The 18,700-nt window shown below is 40.1% G+C and overlaps 1 protein-coding gene across 1 annotated transcript in view; it reads right to left on the bottom strand.

Annotated features, from left to right (window-relative positions):
* lars2 (leucyl-tRNA synthetase 2, mitochondrial) overlaps positions 1 to 15,981 on the bottom strand; it is a 42,177-nt gene extending 26,196 nt beyond the window's left edge. Inside the window, exons 1-4 of the mRNA XM_080895346.1 lie at positions 15,814 to 15,981; positions 11,750 to 11,982; positions 9,147 to 9,278; positions 1,169 to 1,260 (exon numbers count right to left, since the gene is read on the bottom strand). Of these exons, the coding sequence (XP_080751472.1) occupies positions 1,169 to 1,260; positions 9,147 to 9,278; positions 11,750 to 11,974 (449 nt within the window). The 5' untranslated portion in view covers positions 11,975 to 11,982; positions 15,814 to 15,981. The remainder of the gene's footprint in view (positions 1 to 1,168; positions 1,261 to 9,146; positions 9,279 to 11,749; positions 11,983 to 15,813) is intronic.
* Positions 15,982 to 18,700: the final 2,719 nt, after the last annotated feature.

The following is an 18,700-nucleotide window of genomic DNA, read 5'->3' as shown; positions in this document are numbered from 1 at the left end:
GTCTTAATTTCTGCTGCTTTAGATGGTAGGGTCAGCATTTGGTACAAACAACATGAAAGCATGGATCTGTTCTGCCTTCCAACAAAGCTTCAGGTTTCTGGTGGTGTAATGCTGTGGAAGAGGTTTTTCTTTGGGCATACTTTAGGACCTTTAATATCAGTTGAGCATCATTTATGACAACAGTGCACCCATCGTCTAATAGCTTCTTCTAGCAGGATATCAGGCCATATCACAAAACCTCCACCACCACAAACTGGTTTCTTGAACATGACAATAGCCCTCATTTAGCAAAATTACCTTTGGAGTTATGAAACATGTACACCAGCCTATTTTGTTCTTACCACTATGCATACGTTACTAAATCATTCTGAACCAACAGGTTTGTGCTGCCTGCATATAATCTGCATACTGCCATGCCTCCATTTTCTCTATAAGGAGACAGGTTTACCTCCAGGTGAAGCAGAGAGAGCGGTGACGTGTTGCAAAAGAGACGTCTGGACAACTAAGGCAAAAAATTTGGCGAAAATCTGACTGATGAAACCGAAACAATTGTTTTCAAAGAGGAAGCTGGAAAAAGGCAAACGTTTCCAAAGTGTTTCTGTGAGCACTGTTTAAAAAAAACACATAATAATAAAAAGCGATGCTCTGGCTGAAATAACGGATGTTCTGAATATCTTTTGGACAAAAAATTGGTATGAAAAAAAGACTTAAAGGAAAAAGAAGAAACCGGAGCATGTAATCTGTCAGCTCGAGATGAGAAACTCACCGCATCGGTGGGATGTCTGAGTGATGACATCCAGCAACAACAGAAGTCATTTTAAATTAAAGATAAGAAATATAAAAATACAAAATATGTTTGAATTAAACGGTTAAAGGTATAACTTTCCATTTAGTATTTTGTTTACTTAAATGCAATTTTAGAATTTAATTGTAATTCAGAGCATTTTATGGCTTATTGTGTATTTGACAACTATAAATGATGACTAAATGGCAATGCCAGTATTCATTTTAAAGAACTGTTTGAATTCCCTTAGACAGCCATTCATTTGTTTGCAGGCACGGTCTACATTTGTAAGTCAAGACAGGGTCTAACCTAGCACCACAAAAGTGGGCCAATTCCAGTTAGTATATAAAAACAACAAACACTGAGATGTAATAGTTCAAATACCTTTTAGTCCAGTCTTCTGGGTCAAGCCCCCTCTCTATGGCTGCATTCTCAGCTGGAAGTCCAAAGGCATCCCAGCCCATTGGATTTAAGACCTGCAGACACAGTCGGGGAACTCGTTATTTTCATTAGCTTTCTGGAAAAATGTGAAAGCCATTCGATATTCCTTTTTTATGACTTTTTATAGAGTAGGAGCTGAATTAACCAAAAAATGGCTTCTCTGAAACGATATGAAATCTGTTTAAATATTGGTCAAAAGTGTCACTGAAGGTTTCAGACTTAACATCACACTTAGACCAAGAGGAGAAAGTTTCCCAGGTGAAAGGAGGAAAATGAAAATAGCCCTGTGGTGTCAACGTGCATCATTCACATAATTAACTGACAGCACCTCTGATCAGCATGCTGTTCACATTACAGCAGGATTTATGCAATCAGTAACTATTAAACCAAAAAAAACAAGTCAGTCTAGGAGGGAACGAGGGTCCTCTGCACGCATCAACTTTATGGTGATGTGTAAATCCCTGCTGGGAGCTTACACATCGGGATGAAAGCACACAGACTAAGAGCCGATGTTTTACTAAAATGTAAAAGGAACTGGTTTAACCTTAGAAAGAAGGGTCAGCATGCTTACATTATTACCCTGAACTTGTTGTAAATATACTGTCACTTTCTATACACATCCTCTCTGAACGCACGGCTCCCCCAGGCAAACACTCGAGGCGACATCTTTTTGGGTCCTCGATGGTGTTTTTCTGCTTACTGGGCGAGACGAAATGAGAGCACAGGAGTGGAAGGCGTGAGTAAAGTAGAGGAGAGGCAGAGCGACGAGGACTCGAGAGCTGGAGAGCATCGCTGAACGGACCCTAACTGGTCTGATGTTTCAGACGAATTGGTATCCTTGGTAACTGCAGGGGCCTCATTTGTAAAGCCGAGTGCTGGATGGTATCAGGCTAAGAGAGCTCAGGAGGAATACAGCCACACTGTGAGTAAAGCAGCCACGATGTGAACTGCAAGCGGAAAAATGTTAGGACAGATGTGCTACTACACTCTTGATCCAGCGTAAATACTTCACTGGTAATAGCTCCACTTATCCTTGTGACCACAGAAAGTGTGAAGCTACCCCGACTTTTTGAGAATCTGTGGCCGTGAAATCAGCACATTGACAAGAGATTGTGGTAGATGGACAAGAGAGTCACTGAAGTCACTGTAATGCAAAGTCAGAGCCAATCAGGGCAGGGCACCATGGGATGAAAGCAGAGGAGAAGAGCTGGGAGACTGATGTTGTTGATATGATGCTACATGCAAGTGTCCACCCACACAGCTCCAGACAAACTCCACTCCATCTGACACTTTGAAATGCAACTTGATAAACGTTTCCTCGTTACACTAGCCCATTCAAAGGTTAACGACCCCTTACCAACCCTTACACATCAGTGTATGTGTAGAGGCAGACCAGCCCTATTAGTCTTTTTAAATAGCTTATTTTTGGGTAGTTCAGCCTTTATATTGGACAGGACAGCAGGGCAGAAGAAAAGGTGGTGCAGGAGGATCATCACACAGGAAATGACCCGGGTTCCTGCAGTAACCTTTTGGTACATCTGTCGGCTGCTCAACGCAGTGAGATATACTGGCGCCCGTCTTTAGCATTTTTATTCCTTTTCATGCTCTAAATGTGGTGAAAATGTACCAATACACACGTGTGTTTGATAAATTTGAACCTACCACCAGCTAATATTTATAAGCATGAAACGAAAAAGCCTGAAAATTTGCTCTGACAGCTGAATAATGAAAAAGCTGATATTGATGTCTGTGTACCATCAGTGCCCATTAGATGCATCTCTGTCAAACTAAAAGCAATCCTACTTTTAAGCAAACTAATAGTTTTGTTACCATCTTGAAACTAAATTAATTCTAGCTTATGTCAGGAAATGATTTGTGATAATCAGCAGCGTCATCATTCCGACTGTCGATACATATCCATCAGTCTCAATGAGTCTCTTTGTCAATAAGCACAACTCCACAGGACTCAACTCCACAGGCTGCCAGCCGGTCGTATTCTGGTTATAATCCAATAGAACATGAAGGTTACTGAGTGCAAATGTAATAGTTAACAGTGAATTTTTGTAAACCAAAAAACCCACCAGAAAGTAACGTTTTTTGAACAAAAGAGAGAAGAAAACACTTGGTGATCACGTAGACTCAGGGTCTCGTCTCAGCCGAAATTGTCTGCTCTGAAAAATCAACTTTCCTTTTGTTGAATTCTGTGTGAAGAAGCTCAAGTGACGTGTGGCTGGATTTAAATGTCGGCAGGCCGCGATTTTGACACATGTGGTATAGACTGTAAAAATTATTATTTTTCCTAAGCAAGAAACAAGCGTTGTTGTTTTCACATATATAATTACACCCAGCAGCAGTGCCCATGATATCTATCTAAACTGAAAACGGTACTCAGTCATGGTTGGAATAATTAGGACCATTTGTCACGCTTATATGTTTTGCATCAAACTCATTTTAATATCTACGGAAGAGGGTTAGGGTCACCGAAGGGGGAAGGGGAAAAAAAAAAAAAAAAAAAAAAAAAAAAAAAAAAAAAAAAGGTGGGCACATCTTTTTTTTTTTCCCCTTTTCCAATATTCTGACTTTTTCCCTCAGAATTCTGACTTTAGTCTCAAAATTCTAAATTTTTGCTTAGAAATCTGAGATTTTAATTCTGACTTTAATCTCAGAATTCTGACTTTTTTTTCCTAGAATTCTCAGATTATATTCAGAATTCTGAGAAAAAAATTTTACTCAGACTTCTGACTATGATCTGAGAATTCTAAGACTAAAGTCAGAATTCTGAGAAAAAAAGTCAGAATTTTGAGATTAAAGTTAGAATTCTGATTTTAATCTCAGAATCTCCGACTTTTTCTCAGAATTCTGAGAAAAAATAAGTGTAAAAAAAACCAAACAAAAACAAGTGTAAAAAAAAAAACCACACTTGAAGTTTCAGGAACAACTTTAATTTTTACTGTTTACTGTGATTATTAGCACGAGCTTTGTACTTACAATAAAGGTTAAAAGTTAACATCTTTTTTTGTTTTGATTACCTCATATTTTGATATTTATAAAGAACTAGGTTAGGTCTAGGTTAAAACTTTCTCTAATTTAGTATGTGACACATGAAAGAACTCCCATTACACATAACTGTTTAAAGGAGAGTGAGTACCTTTCTCAGTTAACTAGTGAATAGGGTAGACTGAGTGCATACAGCAGAACAAACTCAACTTTCTGACCGATGCTGAGAGAAACAAAGTAGTTCTCAGTGATGTGACACCAGGTTTCTGTTCAGAGAGAAACCAGCCAGAGGAAGACGGGCAGGTGAAACAAAAATAACACTGCATCTCGTGTAAAGACGGCACCTGGACCAGAAAACACGGAGGAAGAGAGAAACTTGTCACACACCCACCTTTCTTCTTGGGTGGATAGATCATGTACAGACAAAGTCTAACCAAAGAACTGAGCAGGTGTTTGTGTCACCGCAGGAGCACGGTCCATGTGACAGACACTGCTCGCGGCTTCATCAGCGGCCGCCGTTTAGTGGAATCAAACAGAGTGCTGAATATCGATTGCAGCACTAGGAGCTGAAACAGAGTGGAGTCAATAACAGACTAGAGCGCTGGTAATCGAGAGTATGGATTTTACTCTATTTACACCTAATTTTAACCTTACAAGGAGACCTCATAGCGAGGATCCAAATTACCACAGCAGGTATTAAAAACCATAGAAACACCTTATAGGAAAAGCAAAACAGCTGCTTATGGGCCGACCTCATTCCTCACTTTATTGTAAGAAGGATTCAGTGTCAGCCAAGGTTATTAAAGTTAACGAAAAGTAAACTAAAAACTAAAACTAGTCATGAAAGTTAACTACTATAATAAAAACCAGATCTCTGAAATAATTTTGTGCAGCAGAAATAAACGTAGTTTTGTCATGTGTTCATTTGGTCAAATCTGTTATCACAAACTATCCGAAGAGACTTTTGTGGACGTGTTTATTGAGGCTTCGGATGTCTACAAGACTGAGTCAGCTGCTTTCAAAATGTCCTGCTGTGCACTGATTTTCCTAAATCTTGCCACAAATACAGCAATACTGAAAAAAAAACTAAACTGAAATTAAACTCTTCAAACTTAGGATTGAAAGAAACTTGAAAGAAAGGCAGACGTCAAATGTGACATGATAGTTGAATGCAAACTATAATGTGATATTCAGAATCCCAGCAGGCAGTAAATTTCAATATTAGCCTTAAAGATGAGTCATTTTACGAAAGTTTGACCTTATTTGACCTCGAAGAAGACGTCAGAGGTTTAAAGTATAGTGATATTAATGCCTATATATCATTCACTATATACTGTCTTTGCACACAACGGCAGTAAGAAAGACCGTTTTAAACAGCCCTATATAGGATTATTATCACTATGACCTTCAGCATAATCTATTGACCTTGAAGTAGAGGTCAGAGGTCAAACATGAGACAATATTTTAAATCTTTATATTTGTAAGAATCATAACCTCTAATTTATTTTTAATTTTATTGAAAGTTTTTGTCAATTTTTGACCAATAAAGCATTAAGTTGGCCTTAAATGTGCAATTCACTTGTATTTTTATTTTTTATTCCTATTTATTCTATTTATCCCCTTTGTATATTTTATTTATATTTGTCTCTGTATTTATATATGTGTGTGTGTGTGTGTGTGTGTGTGTGTGTGTGTGTGTGTGTGTGTGTGTGTGTGTGTGTGTGTGTATATATATATAACAATTCTGTAACTGTAACTTCGGTCGTTGCTGTGCTTTTTGGAAGTCGAATTTCCCAGAGGAACCCACCCGAGGGATTAATAAAGTTCTATCTTATCTTATCTTAAAGACCTTGGTGCATCTAATCCAAATGTTAATGGCTTGTAACCAAAAGCCCACTCTACACAGTTTTTTTTTTTTTTTTTTATCAGAATCAATTCAAAACTTTTTGAGGCAGTAAGAGTAACACACGCACGCACACATACACAAACATTACAAAAAACATTACCTCCTCCTTGATGGGGTTAAGTGTAAAATGTTTTCTAATTTCTGTCATGGTAATTGCCCCAAAAACAGTTCACGAGACACTGATACAGGCTGACATTACAGCTGAATCAACACCTGTGAGAAGGTAGGATTCATTACTCTCATTTAGAGTAATAAACTGGCACCTGGGTGTGGCGTTGAAATTAGCATTTAAAAAGCAAAGGGATGTACAATAGAAATCAAAGTACAACAAAGAACAATTTAATTACACGCTCTCACGGCGGTGTAAACATCGGCCATCTAATTGAAAGAAACAGGCTCCCTGAGGTAGACTTAAGCTTCTAATCACACTCATATTAATGCTCAAGTCAAACTACTGCATAAGCATTACACGTGTATATAGATGGGAAGCTTCACAGTTCGGAGGAAGAGTAAACAGTGAGTCCAGCAGTGTAAACACAGCTGATATTAAAGAACTGTTGAGCAGAAATAAACAGAAAAAAAGTGGGTTACAGATTGGTGAGGGGAGCCTTTTGAAGTGGCTCCAGTGAGAAAGCAGCAATCATACTGTCAATGCAGCGTCATGTTTTGTATCAAAGACGAGTTCAATGAAGGACTGACTCACCATTTTTCCCAATATTACTAAACAACAGCCAAAACACATCCATTACATTTAACTCCTCACAATAACACCAAGTGTGTGTCTCAAACAGCACATTTGAGGGCGTCACGTGCTTTGTAAGTTTTTGTTTGTCACAGGGAGAGACGTGCGGTGAGGGGAAGATAGCGCACAATAAGCCAAACTGGGGCGTGCATTAAAAGTTAAAAGCTCAAAGGCAGAACAGGCTCATTCCTACAGGGATGGACACCTGAATGTGCTATTGTCATGGGGTATTCTCAGTGTTTACCTGTTACCTGCTTCTCCTCCTGTATGTATTATTTGTGTGTGAATGGTCCTTTGTTGTAACAATGCTTCTAGGCACTAAATCCCACACCAGTACAAAGCTTGTGTATTTCTCCTTTAATGTTGCCACATTCGTAAGCATAATGCATTTGTGAGTTGCACCCATGAAAGACTTAAAAGATCTTCTCTGCCAGTGCCAAACAGCTTATTCTGTTATTGACTCTTGTTTGGTGTCACTTATTGGATATTGGATGATCAGTGTTGGAGAGTAACGGAGTACATGTACCGCCGTTACGTATTTAAAATACAAAATATGAGTAACTGTATTCCGTTACAGTTACCGTTTAAAAAGGTGGTATTCAGAATACAGTTACTTTGTTGAAATAAATGGATTACACGGCAGTATTTTCCCGTTTCATATGTTAGGCTATGCTCTCTCTATTTTTAGTTTCCATGCCGGTGGAAACCCAAACAAAACACGCATTAGGAGGCTCTAATGTCTGTGTCTCAATCTCGTGGTCCATGTCACCTCTACTTGCGGCCCGCATAATGACGTGAAGAAATATTTTAAAAAATTATTCACAAAAATTATTTAATATGAAGGCAATAGGAGAAGTGTTACAGGCATAACTGTAAAGAATGTAGCCTCATGGGCAGTGTAGTCCGTGCTGCAGGTTGAATGGACTGACATACCCGTTATGTGTCTGTGAGCGAGGGAGGGAGAAAAAGGAGAGTGGAAAAGTACGAGTTGTCACCGAGCAAAAACGGGAGATGGAAGCATGTAAATATAATAATAACCACTGCAGCCAAAAAGAGCCAAGTTGTAAGTAAGCTATTAAGACTCGACTGTACACCGTGTTCGTGTTTTCCTCCGAAGCAATAAGTTCTGTTGGAGCAGCCTTTCAACGCCTCTCTCTGTCTCTCGCTAGCAAAGTTGACTCAGACAACAAAGTAAAGCTAGTCTTCAGCTACGAGCCCGACACGAACCCCGAAGTATTAGCCAGAGGTCCCTTTACGGTTTTACGCCTTTACGGTTCGGAGCTGCGAACCTGTTTTACAGGTGAGGAATATTTTTCTATAGGAGATTGCTGCAAAAAGTGCAGCCTTGAGTAACGTAACGGAATACGTTACAAAATACATTTTGGGGCATGTATTCTGTAATCTGTAGTGGAATACATTTTAAAAGTAACCTTCCCAACACTGAAGATGATTGACGTACACATACAAAGGCACAGCACCCTGGCACCTCCTCCTCCTCATGGTGGTCACCAGCTTGGTCACACACTGGGGTAGGATGGCGTCTTATTCTTCAACTAACACTTGTCACAAGTCGGCCAGTTGTGTTGGTCACTCTGGCACGAACGGCACGCCCAAGCTGATCCCACAAGCGTTCGGTGGGGTTGAATTCAGGACTGGCTGTAGCACAGGAAGTAGGTTGGTGGTTATATCCTTGAGCAAGATACTAACCAAACTGCTCTCAGATGCATCCACTGGAGTGTGAATGTTAGACAGACCTCACAGAAATAGCGCTTTTCACCAAAGATAACGTTCCTCCACATCATCATCCGATCCGATAAACACCATCAATCAACAGTCAATAGCAGAATAAGCGGTTTGTCATTGGCAGAGAAGATCTGGAAGGTTTTTTATGAGTGCACACAAATGCATGATTTAGAAATAAACAGCCTTTAGACTTATTGCAAAGAGGCATTGAAACAACAAAGAAATAATAGAGTTTTGTAAGAAAGCAGTTTGAGAGTTTAAACTGAGCAGAAAAGCACTTTATAAGTACCAATCCATTTACATCAAACAGCAGTGTGTCCTGTAATATCACTTATGGAATTTCTGTGTTGGCCATAAAACCCTGTAATTTACTTACAGAGTCAGCAAACTTAAAGCTAAACAGCTCTCGGGACTCTGAAATATGGCACCGCTAAACAACTGCTGCTGTGAGAGCAGAGCATGTTCGGCTTCAATAGGGATGGTACAAGGCAGAAACATAACAAAATAAAAGAATAAAATAAAAGCTGACATACCTGATGCCCTCTCATTTTTTGGAAATGACCAATGGTGTCACTGATGGTATACACTCGCACATGGCCCATATGCAGTCGCCCTGATGGGTAAGGAAACATAGAGAGGACATAAAACTTCTTCTTGTGGGGACTCTGGAAGAAAAAAAAGAAGAAGAAGAGGCCGTTATAGAATCATGAGACATGAGACAAATGACCATAAAACTGACTTTTAATCCTGAAAGCACACAGCAGAGGAGCCTCTCCATTATCAGTCTGGCCTCTGAATGAATCCCATACAACAGAGACTCCATTAAACTGATGAGAACAGGAATAGCTGCTCATCACATAGCGATCGTGAGCGCCGACTGACTCGGGGTATATTACTGTATAAGGCTCTAACAGAGGCTGATTATAGTGTCCGAATTTAAATGATGTCAGTGCAGACCGCTGGTGATTTACAGTCTCAATGCTGTTGCCACAGCAACGCAGTAAGTACCAGTTACACCCAGAAAGACGTGATTACAGGAAACGTGAGTCATGAATTTTTCAGTAAATTAATTAGGTCCAGAGTTCTGTGGTAAATGCACTTAATCACTGTGAGCCAGTCCCAGACTGCCACACTGTCAGGCCATTAGGATATATAATCATCCAGAGCTCCGAGTCTGAGATGAGCTGCGAGGGTCAGTGGCAATAATAGATGAGGGCATAATTTAGAAGCATGCACCTATTCGTCTAACTGTGCCTCAAATGTATACATGTGGATCTGTTTCAATACAGGATCAGAGGACAGAATTATTAGCTCAGGTGCTAATAAGTATTTCCCAATTGCTGTTAAACAAAACAAGGAATTTTTAACAGAGCTTTTCCAAACGTCAGAGTTTTACTTTGGATGCGTATTTTACTTTGCACACAGAAAAAAAAATTATGTCACAAAAGCTAATACTACCAGGGTCAAAATTATTAGCCCCACTGATGCTAATAATCAGACACTGGAGTCAGTTTTAGCTGGATAACAGCCTGCAGTTGTTCGTTTCTCACACTCGTTTTCCAATCACAGCCCATTTTTCTCCAGATCTAACGGTCTTCTGGCAGGGACCCTGGGCTTCAGTTCACCCCACAGAGTTTCAGTTTTTCAGGATGTATCCATGCTAGTCAGTAATGCTCACTTTGGCATTCTGAAGGCTGTTCTTCCAGGAGCTATGAATGTTTGGGTTGCTGTCATACTGGAACACAGCGATGACGCAGACCCAGTTTTGCGCTGACTGCTTGAGGTTTTATTTTAAATTCTTCATGATTCTTTCACCTTGGTGAGATTCAAAATCCCAGACATACTGGAGCTTTCCCACAAAACAATACTCCCACCACCACTTTTCACTGGGGAGTTCTTTAGTTGTTTACCTCCCTCTTCTTTCTCCAAACATGAGCGGTATCTCTGATACAGAGCTCTAGTTTTGTCTCATATGGCCAAAGGACGCACTTGCAATAATTATAATCTTTCCTCAGGTTTTCTTTAGCATACTTTAGTCTGGACTGAAGGTGTCTCTTCTGCAGAAGTGGAGTTTTTCATGGTCTGCAACCTCACAATCCATTCTTGTGCAGGTTTTTGATGATTTTCTTCTTTGAGAATATCATTCCTGCCTTGGTTAAGTCATCCACTTGTGTCTCTGCAGTCGTTCTGGGGTCTTCAGACACATCTCTCACTGGTTTTCTTTCCAGAGTCTTTGAAATCTTTCAGCTCCTACCTCTACCAGGCTTGTTCTGTATTGTGTGGATCCATTTGAATTTCTTGAACTCACTCGTGGGTTAAAAATGTTTTGCTCGGTTAAAGAGGGGAGCTAATTACCACTGTCCTCATTTATAGTACGCACTTGGCCCAAGGTAGACACAGCAGAAGTTTTGTGAAACTCAAATAAAATCAGCAGTTTTTTAAACACACACATCTGTGTTTTTCTTGCAAGGACAAACAAAACATTTGTTTGTGCTTATGATGTTTAGATTCTACAAAAGACGTCTACTTGTTGGTGCAACCTTGATTTGTGGAGCACAATTATGATTTCCAACTCATTCAACAGTAATGACCTCTATTTAGGCCATAGAACATCTGAAAGAAGTATTTTTGTTATGTCAAGTATTTACTGAGGATGACTCATGTTTCTCACTCGACATATCAGACATTCATTTCTACTAGCAGTTTACCTCAACACATTTTTACAGCAGCAGCATGTGGGGCAAATGAAATGCCAACCATCTGCTTGTTCCAGCTTCTTATCTAATTATGGATTTATTGGATTATTATATTAGGATTATATAATAATTAGGATTATTATAGTGCATTTCCATCCATGCATGTTCCAGACTGCCTAACCAGGATTGTGGTGGGACAGGAGCCTATCCCAGTTGACACTGAGCAAGAGACAGACTGCCAGTCTATCTCAGGGCCAATTTACAAATCACCAATTAGATCAACATGCATACCTCTGAGCTGTGAGAGGAAGCTGGAGCACTTGCTGTGTCATATATAAACTGAGTTTTGGGTTTTTTTTGTAACTGCTGGTTACCAAAAGCAAAACAATCATTCATTTAATCTTGAGCTTATTATTTGATACTTTGAAAGACCCTCTTACCTCCTCCACTGCATCCTTCCGCCACTGCGCCATAATTCGCGGGTGCCACCATCCTTCCACTTTGCGTCTGGTCTCTGTTCGATAGTCCTTCTCCCACACGCCCGTCTCACTGAACAGGGTGCGACTCCTGGGTGAAATTTGGTGCAGAAATGGACTCTGGAGGGCTCCGCTCCTTTGGGCTGCAAACAGGGGATACAGCGCCAGCCTTCTCACGGACACCCGCATGATTGCGTCTGATAAAACAGGAAAACAGCCAGTGGTGGAAATGTTGACATGCTAGTGAAATACTAAAGTTTCTATTTTTCAGTAGAGGTCAGCTTTAACCGAGCTTTCCCCTAACCTTTGGTAAATATATTAAATAGCTTATAAAACACACAACATGAATGCACACACATTAAAACATCTAACTGACAGAAAATGGAAACAGCAGTTTCCATCTTTACATAGAAATGACAATAAAAGGCTCGTGACTCCGCCCACATGAATCAAATACTTTATCTGATATAGATTTTGCTGCTCTCCCTTTCAAAGCTGCCTCTTCGTGCCCCTTCGGCCCTTTCCTACGCTTGGATCGCTTCCTGGAAGTTTCACTCTGACCGGCCAAACTTGTGCAACTGCAGTGTGTGCTGGATCTCCATCGATGTGACCAAATGGTGAGATGAAAGAAAATAGTCAGGTTTTTGTGGAGTGGAATAAGCTAAACTTATTTTTCAAACCCACTAGAGTCTGACATTATTATTCTAAAAGGCTACAGGGCAGATATGCCCTCCATGGTGTAATATTCAATAAGTAACTAAGTATATTTTATTTTATAGCACATTTAAACCCCAAAGTGTTTTACAGGTTCCTTAAACACTGACATTACACGCAGTCACAATGTTTACGTGAAATAACCAAATCTTCCGGTCACAGTTCCAAATTCTTGACAGAAAAGGTGCGTCTTCAACTCAGATTTAAACATTTGAATTTGGGTCATTTGGGAGGTCACTGCAGAGTTTTGGTGCAGCAGCAGCAAAGACACGAGGTTCTTTTGAAATAAGCTTTGATGATCAGGAGTTACTAAGGAGCCCAAATTTGCAAGAACCTTTTCTTCACCTTATCACTGTGGGGTATTGTTTGAGGTAAAAAATGAATTTACGACTGTAAAATGACTGAAAAAATATGAAGCAAGTGAAGCGCTGTGAATATTTCCCAGAGGGACTGTAAGTGCATTAGAATAGCCCAGTTTAGATGTAACAAATGCATGCGTAACCCTTCCAGATTAGAAGGATTTAAAAATACTGACGGCAGCCGGTGGTACCCTCAGCCTTTTAGTAGACACATCTATGGTATGAATATCAAAATCCCACTTTGCCTTGTTCTCTTGTTATTGCATTCATAGTATTTTTTTTTTTTTTAAAAACTTAAACTTGACCTTAAGGTCAAGGTCACTGAGATTCAAACTTGTCCAAAATTTTTAGCATTTAGATACAACTATGTTACTAATATGAAGTGCCTGTATTGCTTCGTTCTCGAGTTATCTTATTCACAAACGTGGGTGTCCATGTTGCCCGCAGGATGACAACAATACCCCATCAGCCTTTTAGGGCTGAGGGGTTTAAAAAAAAAGGTTTTCAGTCTGGAGATTGTTCTGATAGTTCTGCAGTAGGTATGAAAAGGGTTTCCCACATCAGTGCATATGACTTCAGATGACTTGAATCTACAGGAATGAGCAACATTACATTAAAGTCCACTTGTTGTGAACAGACTGAGTGACAGTTTCATCCACTGCGATTAATTTATGGCAGCTCTGATTTTTTTTTAATTTCTTTTTACCACTGCTGCTTCACAGCCTGTGTCCATCGCATCAACGTCACTCACACAACAGCACGACTGGTTTATTCAGCGCGATGTGATTACAGCTCTGCCTCTCTCTGAATCTAAGGTATCAAACCACCTGCCTGCTCGGATGAAAGAATGTCATTTGCAGTCAGATGACATGAAATGACACACCGATTTCTCGGCTTTAAATCGGCCCTGTACTTTTAGATTATTCCCACTTCATTATAGGAGGTTAAGTGCACCCAGCTGCCTCTGGACATCACCTGCATGGAAGTGGCAGCTTCACTCAATTTGTGTAATTACTGGTAGGTCAAAAGGACAAAATACTACATTAAAGAAAATATCCAGAACAGGATTACTCTATAAAATAAATTTAAAAAAGTTTACCACTCCCACTGCTAACAACTTGAAAGAAGAAAAACAGATTGATTGTAGGCTGTTTCAGAAAGGTTTCCCTTCCTCCTTAATGATCAGAGAGCAGTTAGGCTAAACTTTCTGCTGGCTTAATGTCGGTCAGACAGTCAGCAGTATGTACGAAAACCCATTTAACCTTGATTTGATTTCACCCAGACACAGACGTGTATATACAGACAGTTTCCAAGGTAACCTGAGAGGCTCGTACAGTCAGCACAGTCTTGGCTGCGGAGGACTACTGCTGCTAACCTGACCTGTAAGGAGAATATTTTCACAGCAGTGACGCATCTGGATCTCAGAAGGAGAGACCTTTAAAGCATCAAAGCGGAGGCTGAGATGATCAGCACGCCCCGACATCAGACTGACATCAAGTCAGTCGGGAAAATATAAATTATGACTAAAGCTGAGGAGGGCTCAGAGGAAAAGGTTACTCTGTATTGTAGGATTGCTGATGTTATGAAAACTTGACAGTTAAACAAATCAGCATGAGAGAGAAAGTTTCAGATGACCTGATTTTAGCAATAAAAACCACTGCTTTTTAAAAAAAAAATTACATCCTAGATTATAAGGAGACAACTGACCAGGATGGACAAATCACTTGGAGAAAGCTGAGCTTTGTCAGCTGCCACTGGTTCTCCTCCACCCACCTGTTTGTGGGACTTTTTTGTCTTCAATATATTCTCTCGAGTATAAGCTAGCATCACAACAGCCAACACTCCTCCCCTCAGGCTGAAGCTGGGAGAGACGAGCACTCAACGCCGTGCGCGTCTCTGACGGTGCGAGTGAGTGGGCTGAGGCGAAAGACTGAGATAATGTTTCTATGGTGACTGGCCTCATCCATTCGGGTGTCTCCTACAAAGAGTAAAACATTGCTTCATCTCAAGCTGATGTCCAAGTCTGTGTGCTGGACTCCAGTACTCAGCAAGGGGTGGGGGTGGCTGATTAATTCTTCAAATGAACAGTAACTGTGACAATTTAAAAATATATTTTTAAAGCAGAAAACTAGGATCTGGGGGAGAGCTGTGCAGTCAGTCATTATGAGAATCTTTTATAAATGCTCAGATAGGACAGGTGTTTCAATATGTCAGAAGTCAAATGCATCTGTTTCTGGTGCCAGAGCTCACATATATTAAGACAATGAGTAAAGGTGCACTTACTTACATTTGCTCAAGAAACGATAATGTTGCCAGTAATCAAATGTATTGGATACATTTATAAGAATATTCTCAAAACACCATCAAAACTGTGTTACCACAGCTTGTCTTTCTGACCACATGCTCCCAAATTTACAACTCCTAACAACTTTTGGCCTCATTGGATAAAACGATCATATAAATGCAGGCGTTAAATTCAGTTCAGCTTGTCTTACACTGTTAACAATGAGGTGTAATAAGCTATATGGCTTCTGACATGAGAGTTATACACGATTTGCCTGCATATTTGTAAGAAGCACCAAGCAAGCAAATCAAGTAAGAGCAAAAACATTTTGGATTCTAAAACCACAAATAGTCCACATCCTGTTACATTGATACAGCATGCGTCACGCCAATTATCGCGTGACTTTGTTACATGCACGTTATAGGGGTTTTGACATGGTTTCTTTTCCGTCTTTATGCTACAGCGGTATTGCGTGTTGTTATTTCTCGTGATAAACCTGACCTGCTGCTTTATCCGCATAGATAAGCGAATACTCCTCTCTTTAATGCGAATTAAACACAATGGAAACACCTTTTTACACCTGCTGTGTGCATGTTCGTGGAGTCTGTCAGCTGCACACACGCTGAAGGATGAAGGAAAGGAGGGAAAATGTCTTCTGTGAAGCTACTCACCGTTTTATTTCCTACTCCTTTATTTCCGCGCTGTGCTCGGAATAACAGAATACGCCAGTCCGTGTTAAAGAAAACATCCCAACCAGCCTTAAAAACCGTTGTAAACGACCTGTTTTCCTGGCTCACGATTGCACTGTAGGCGCCGCCATATTGGATTTAAATAACCTTTATTAACACAGTGCACAACGACAAAGACAGCCTTTAGCTACATTCCTGACGGATATTGCGATTAACGCCCTGTAATAACTATTTCTAGTACTGCTAGTAATAGTACTAGTACTAACAGTCGCTATTTTCCAGAGGATAAAATGAAAATTGAGTAAACAAAGGTTGACAATTCCTGTTTTGTGACACATTTTTAAAAATTTTCTTTCTAGAGAGGGGATTTTTGAAAATCTCACTTTAACACTAGAACATACTGTCAATGGATGTTTAAAAAAAAGTTTTACTATGTTTATAGGAACAAAATATGTAATAAATAAATAAAAGGATGTAGTTGTCATTATCCAATCAGTTTTTGTATTGCACTGTAGCCTCTAGACAGATAAGCATGTATTCAGCAACTGGCATGAATGAATCTGATAAAACAAAAAGATAACAACAAAAGCTTGGATTTAATGGTAAATACAGTAGATTGCTTACTAATGAAGCAGACTACAGATTATATATATATTTGTCCACCCTAGGTATCCTGATTTTTATTGAGCATTTGTTTGTACCTACATCACTGAACATAATTCAAGGAAGTACTAAATCTTCACACAAAGTCATTCAAAACTTCATTGATATCAGGGTGTTTGTTTAGGAAGAATAAACCATTGTGATTCCAATTTATCTGCTGCGGTCCAAATTAACATGACAACAGCCGCATTGGAGAGGCCACAACAAGGCATGTGAACCTCCATATAAACGTTTGCTGTGTCTCCCAGCACAATCTCAAGAGTTCAGAGATGATACCAGGAGATAGGTCTTTACACGGCAAAAGATGGATTGATGCCTCTCTACAGCAGGTCCAGGTGTCTTCTGGTATCTCAGCTATACTCTTGAGACCACATTACGAGGCACAGCAAACCTTCTTGCAGTGTCACATATGGATGCGCCATCCTGGAGGTGCTGGAATACCTGTGCAACCTGAATGAGATGCAGGTATTATCTCAGGCTAAAACAAAATAAGAGAAAAGTCAGTCAGAGATGGTCTGTGAACAGCCATTGCCTTCTTGTTGCCTTTCTAGCGCACCTGTTGCCACTTTTGCACCAAACCAGGTGAAATGGATCCACAAAGGTTTATTCTTCCCAACTTAACATACCGACGCTGAACTGACATGAGTGTTCTCTTTATACGCTATGCTTGTTATTATTTGAGATTTCCAATGTTTTCATAAGTATTTTAATAACTGATCTTCAGTGATAAGAGTTTGCATAAAAGCTGACTGAAATTATTCCACGATTCGCCGTGATCAGCTTTACAACTACAGTGTGCTCCGGAGGGACCATCATTATATGCGGCTTCTGAGGGAAGTACACTTTCTTTGATGCCAATTTCCATCTTGAAGTGATTGCTGACTGAGAGTGCACCTCTACTCACTTTCATCTTCATCATGGAGCAAGGTAGGCAAAGAGGAGAAGGCTGAGGAGAAGACAGTGTCTTATCAGTCTTTTTTTTCCCTATGAGCCCTCCCTGTGGCTCTCACCTTTGATCTGACGTGCAGACAGAAGCAGTGCAGGGGGGAACAAGTCAGAGCCATTGGGGGAAGAAAGAAAGAAGGAGGGAGGACATCATTAGTAAGAGCTAAAGAAAGGTACTTTATCTGACGTCAGCGAGCTAAACCTGGGGCTTTGCTCTGGCTTGCCATCATATATCAAAGTTAAATGGGTGCCTCCGCCCAGGATGTGGCTGCAGTGGATGAATGAGAGGGAAATGGGTTTCTGACAGAGTAAAGATGCTAACTCTCCACATACATTCAAAGATCAGTGTGCAGATACAGACGAAACGTCACTGATGAATGAATGAATCTCACTTCCTCTACTACAGTAGAAGACAGCAGGTGCTGGTGAATGACGCTTTGTGACCAGCTCAAAGTTTCTGGAGAGATCCTGGAATCAAATCCTTCAAATCCGAATGCTCCATTCTTAATAATATTCATCACTACACTGTCCTACATGGCAAAAATGATCAAAGTATTTACAGCATAACCACAAGATGATCACCCTTCAAATAAGTGTCTCACTGTCTATAAAATCAGTCCAAATTTTTCACCTGCACCAGATCAAAGTGGGAAGTGAATATGAAGGTCAGATACCACAGAGTACAACATACATCATCAGTCAGAGGTCTCCCACACTTTGGTGTGTGTAATCTGACCAAATTTTGCCTCCCATTCAGTGTTTCTCTTTGAGACGTTGACTTAGACACACACAAAGTTCAGTTTTGAACTTGTTTACTCAGATGCACGCAGATGCAAGCAGCAAAGATGGAGAGATGCCCATGACGCATGCAAAAGTGCAACTGTGTTTGTGGACCTCAATGGAGACACTACCTTGGCTTCCATAATAGTAACCCAGGTTTTTAGTATTTGACCACATTCCTCTTTCCATACAAACACATGGCAGACAAAGGAGTCGTAACCAAAGGGAACTTTTTGGATTTTCAATTTGCAGGCCGCCAATTACCCCAGAGGACTTAGATTGTCCCTGTTTTTCATGAACCCTATTTGTTATTAAAGATGCATTCATTACTGTCTGTGGTTGATTCCACTCTTTCTTATTTATTTGACTTAGGTTTGATAAATACAGTGAGCCTTGTGTTCAAAATAATCATGCTCTGTACAGGGAGTGCAGAATTATTAGGCAAGTTGTATTTTTGAGGAATAATTTTATTATTGAACAA

The sequence above is a fragment of the Rhamphochromis sp. 'chilingali' genome, assembly GCF_963969265.1.
Source record: "Rhamphochromis sp. 'chilingali' genome assembly, chromosome: 11".
Classification (NCBI taxonomy): domain Eukaryota; kingdom Metazoa; phylum Chordata; class Actinopteri; order Cichliformes; family Cichlidae; genus Rhamphochromis; species Rhamphochromis sp. 'chilingali'.
The sequence above is the reverse complement of the archived record's forward strand: the minus strand, read 5'-3'. Positions and strand labels throughout refer to the sequence as shown.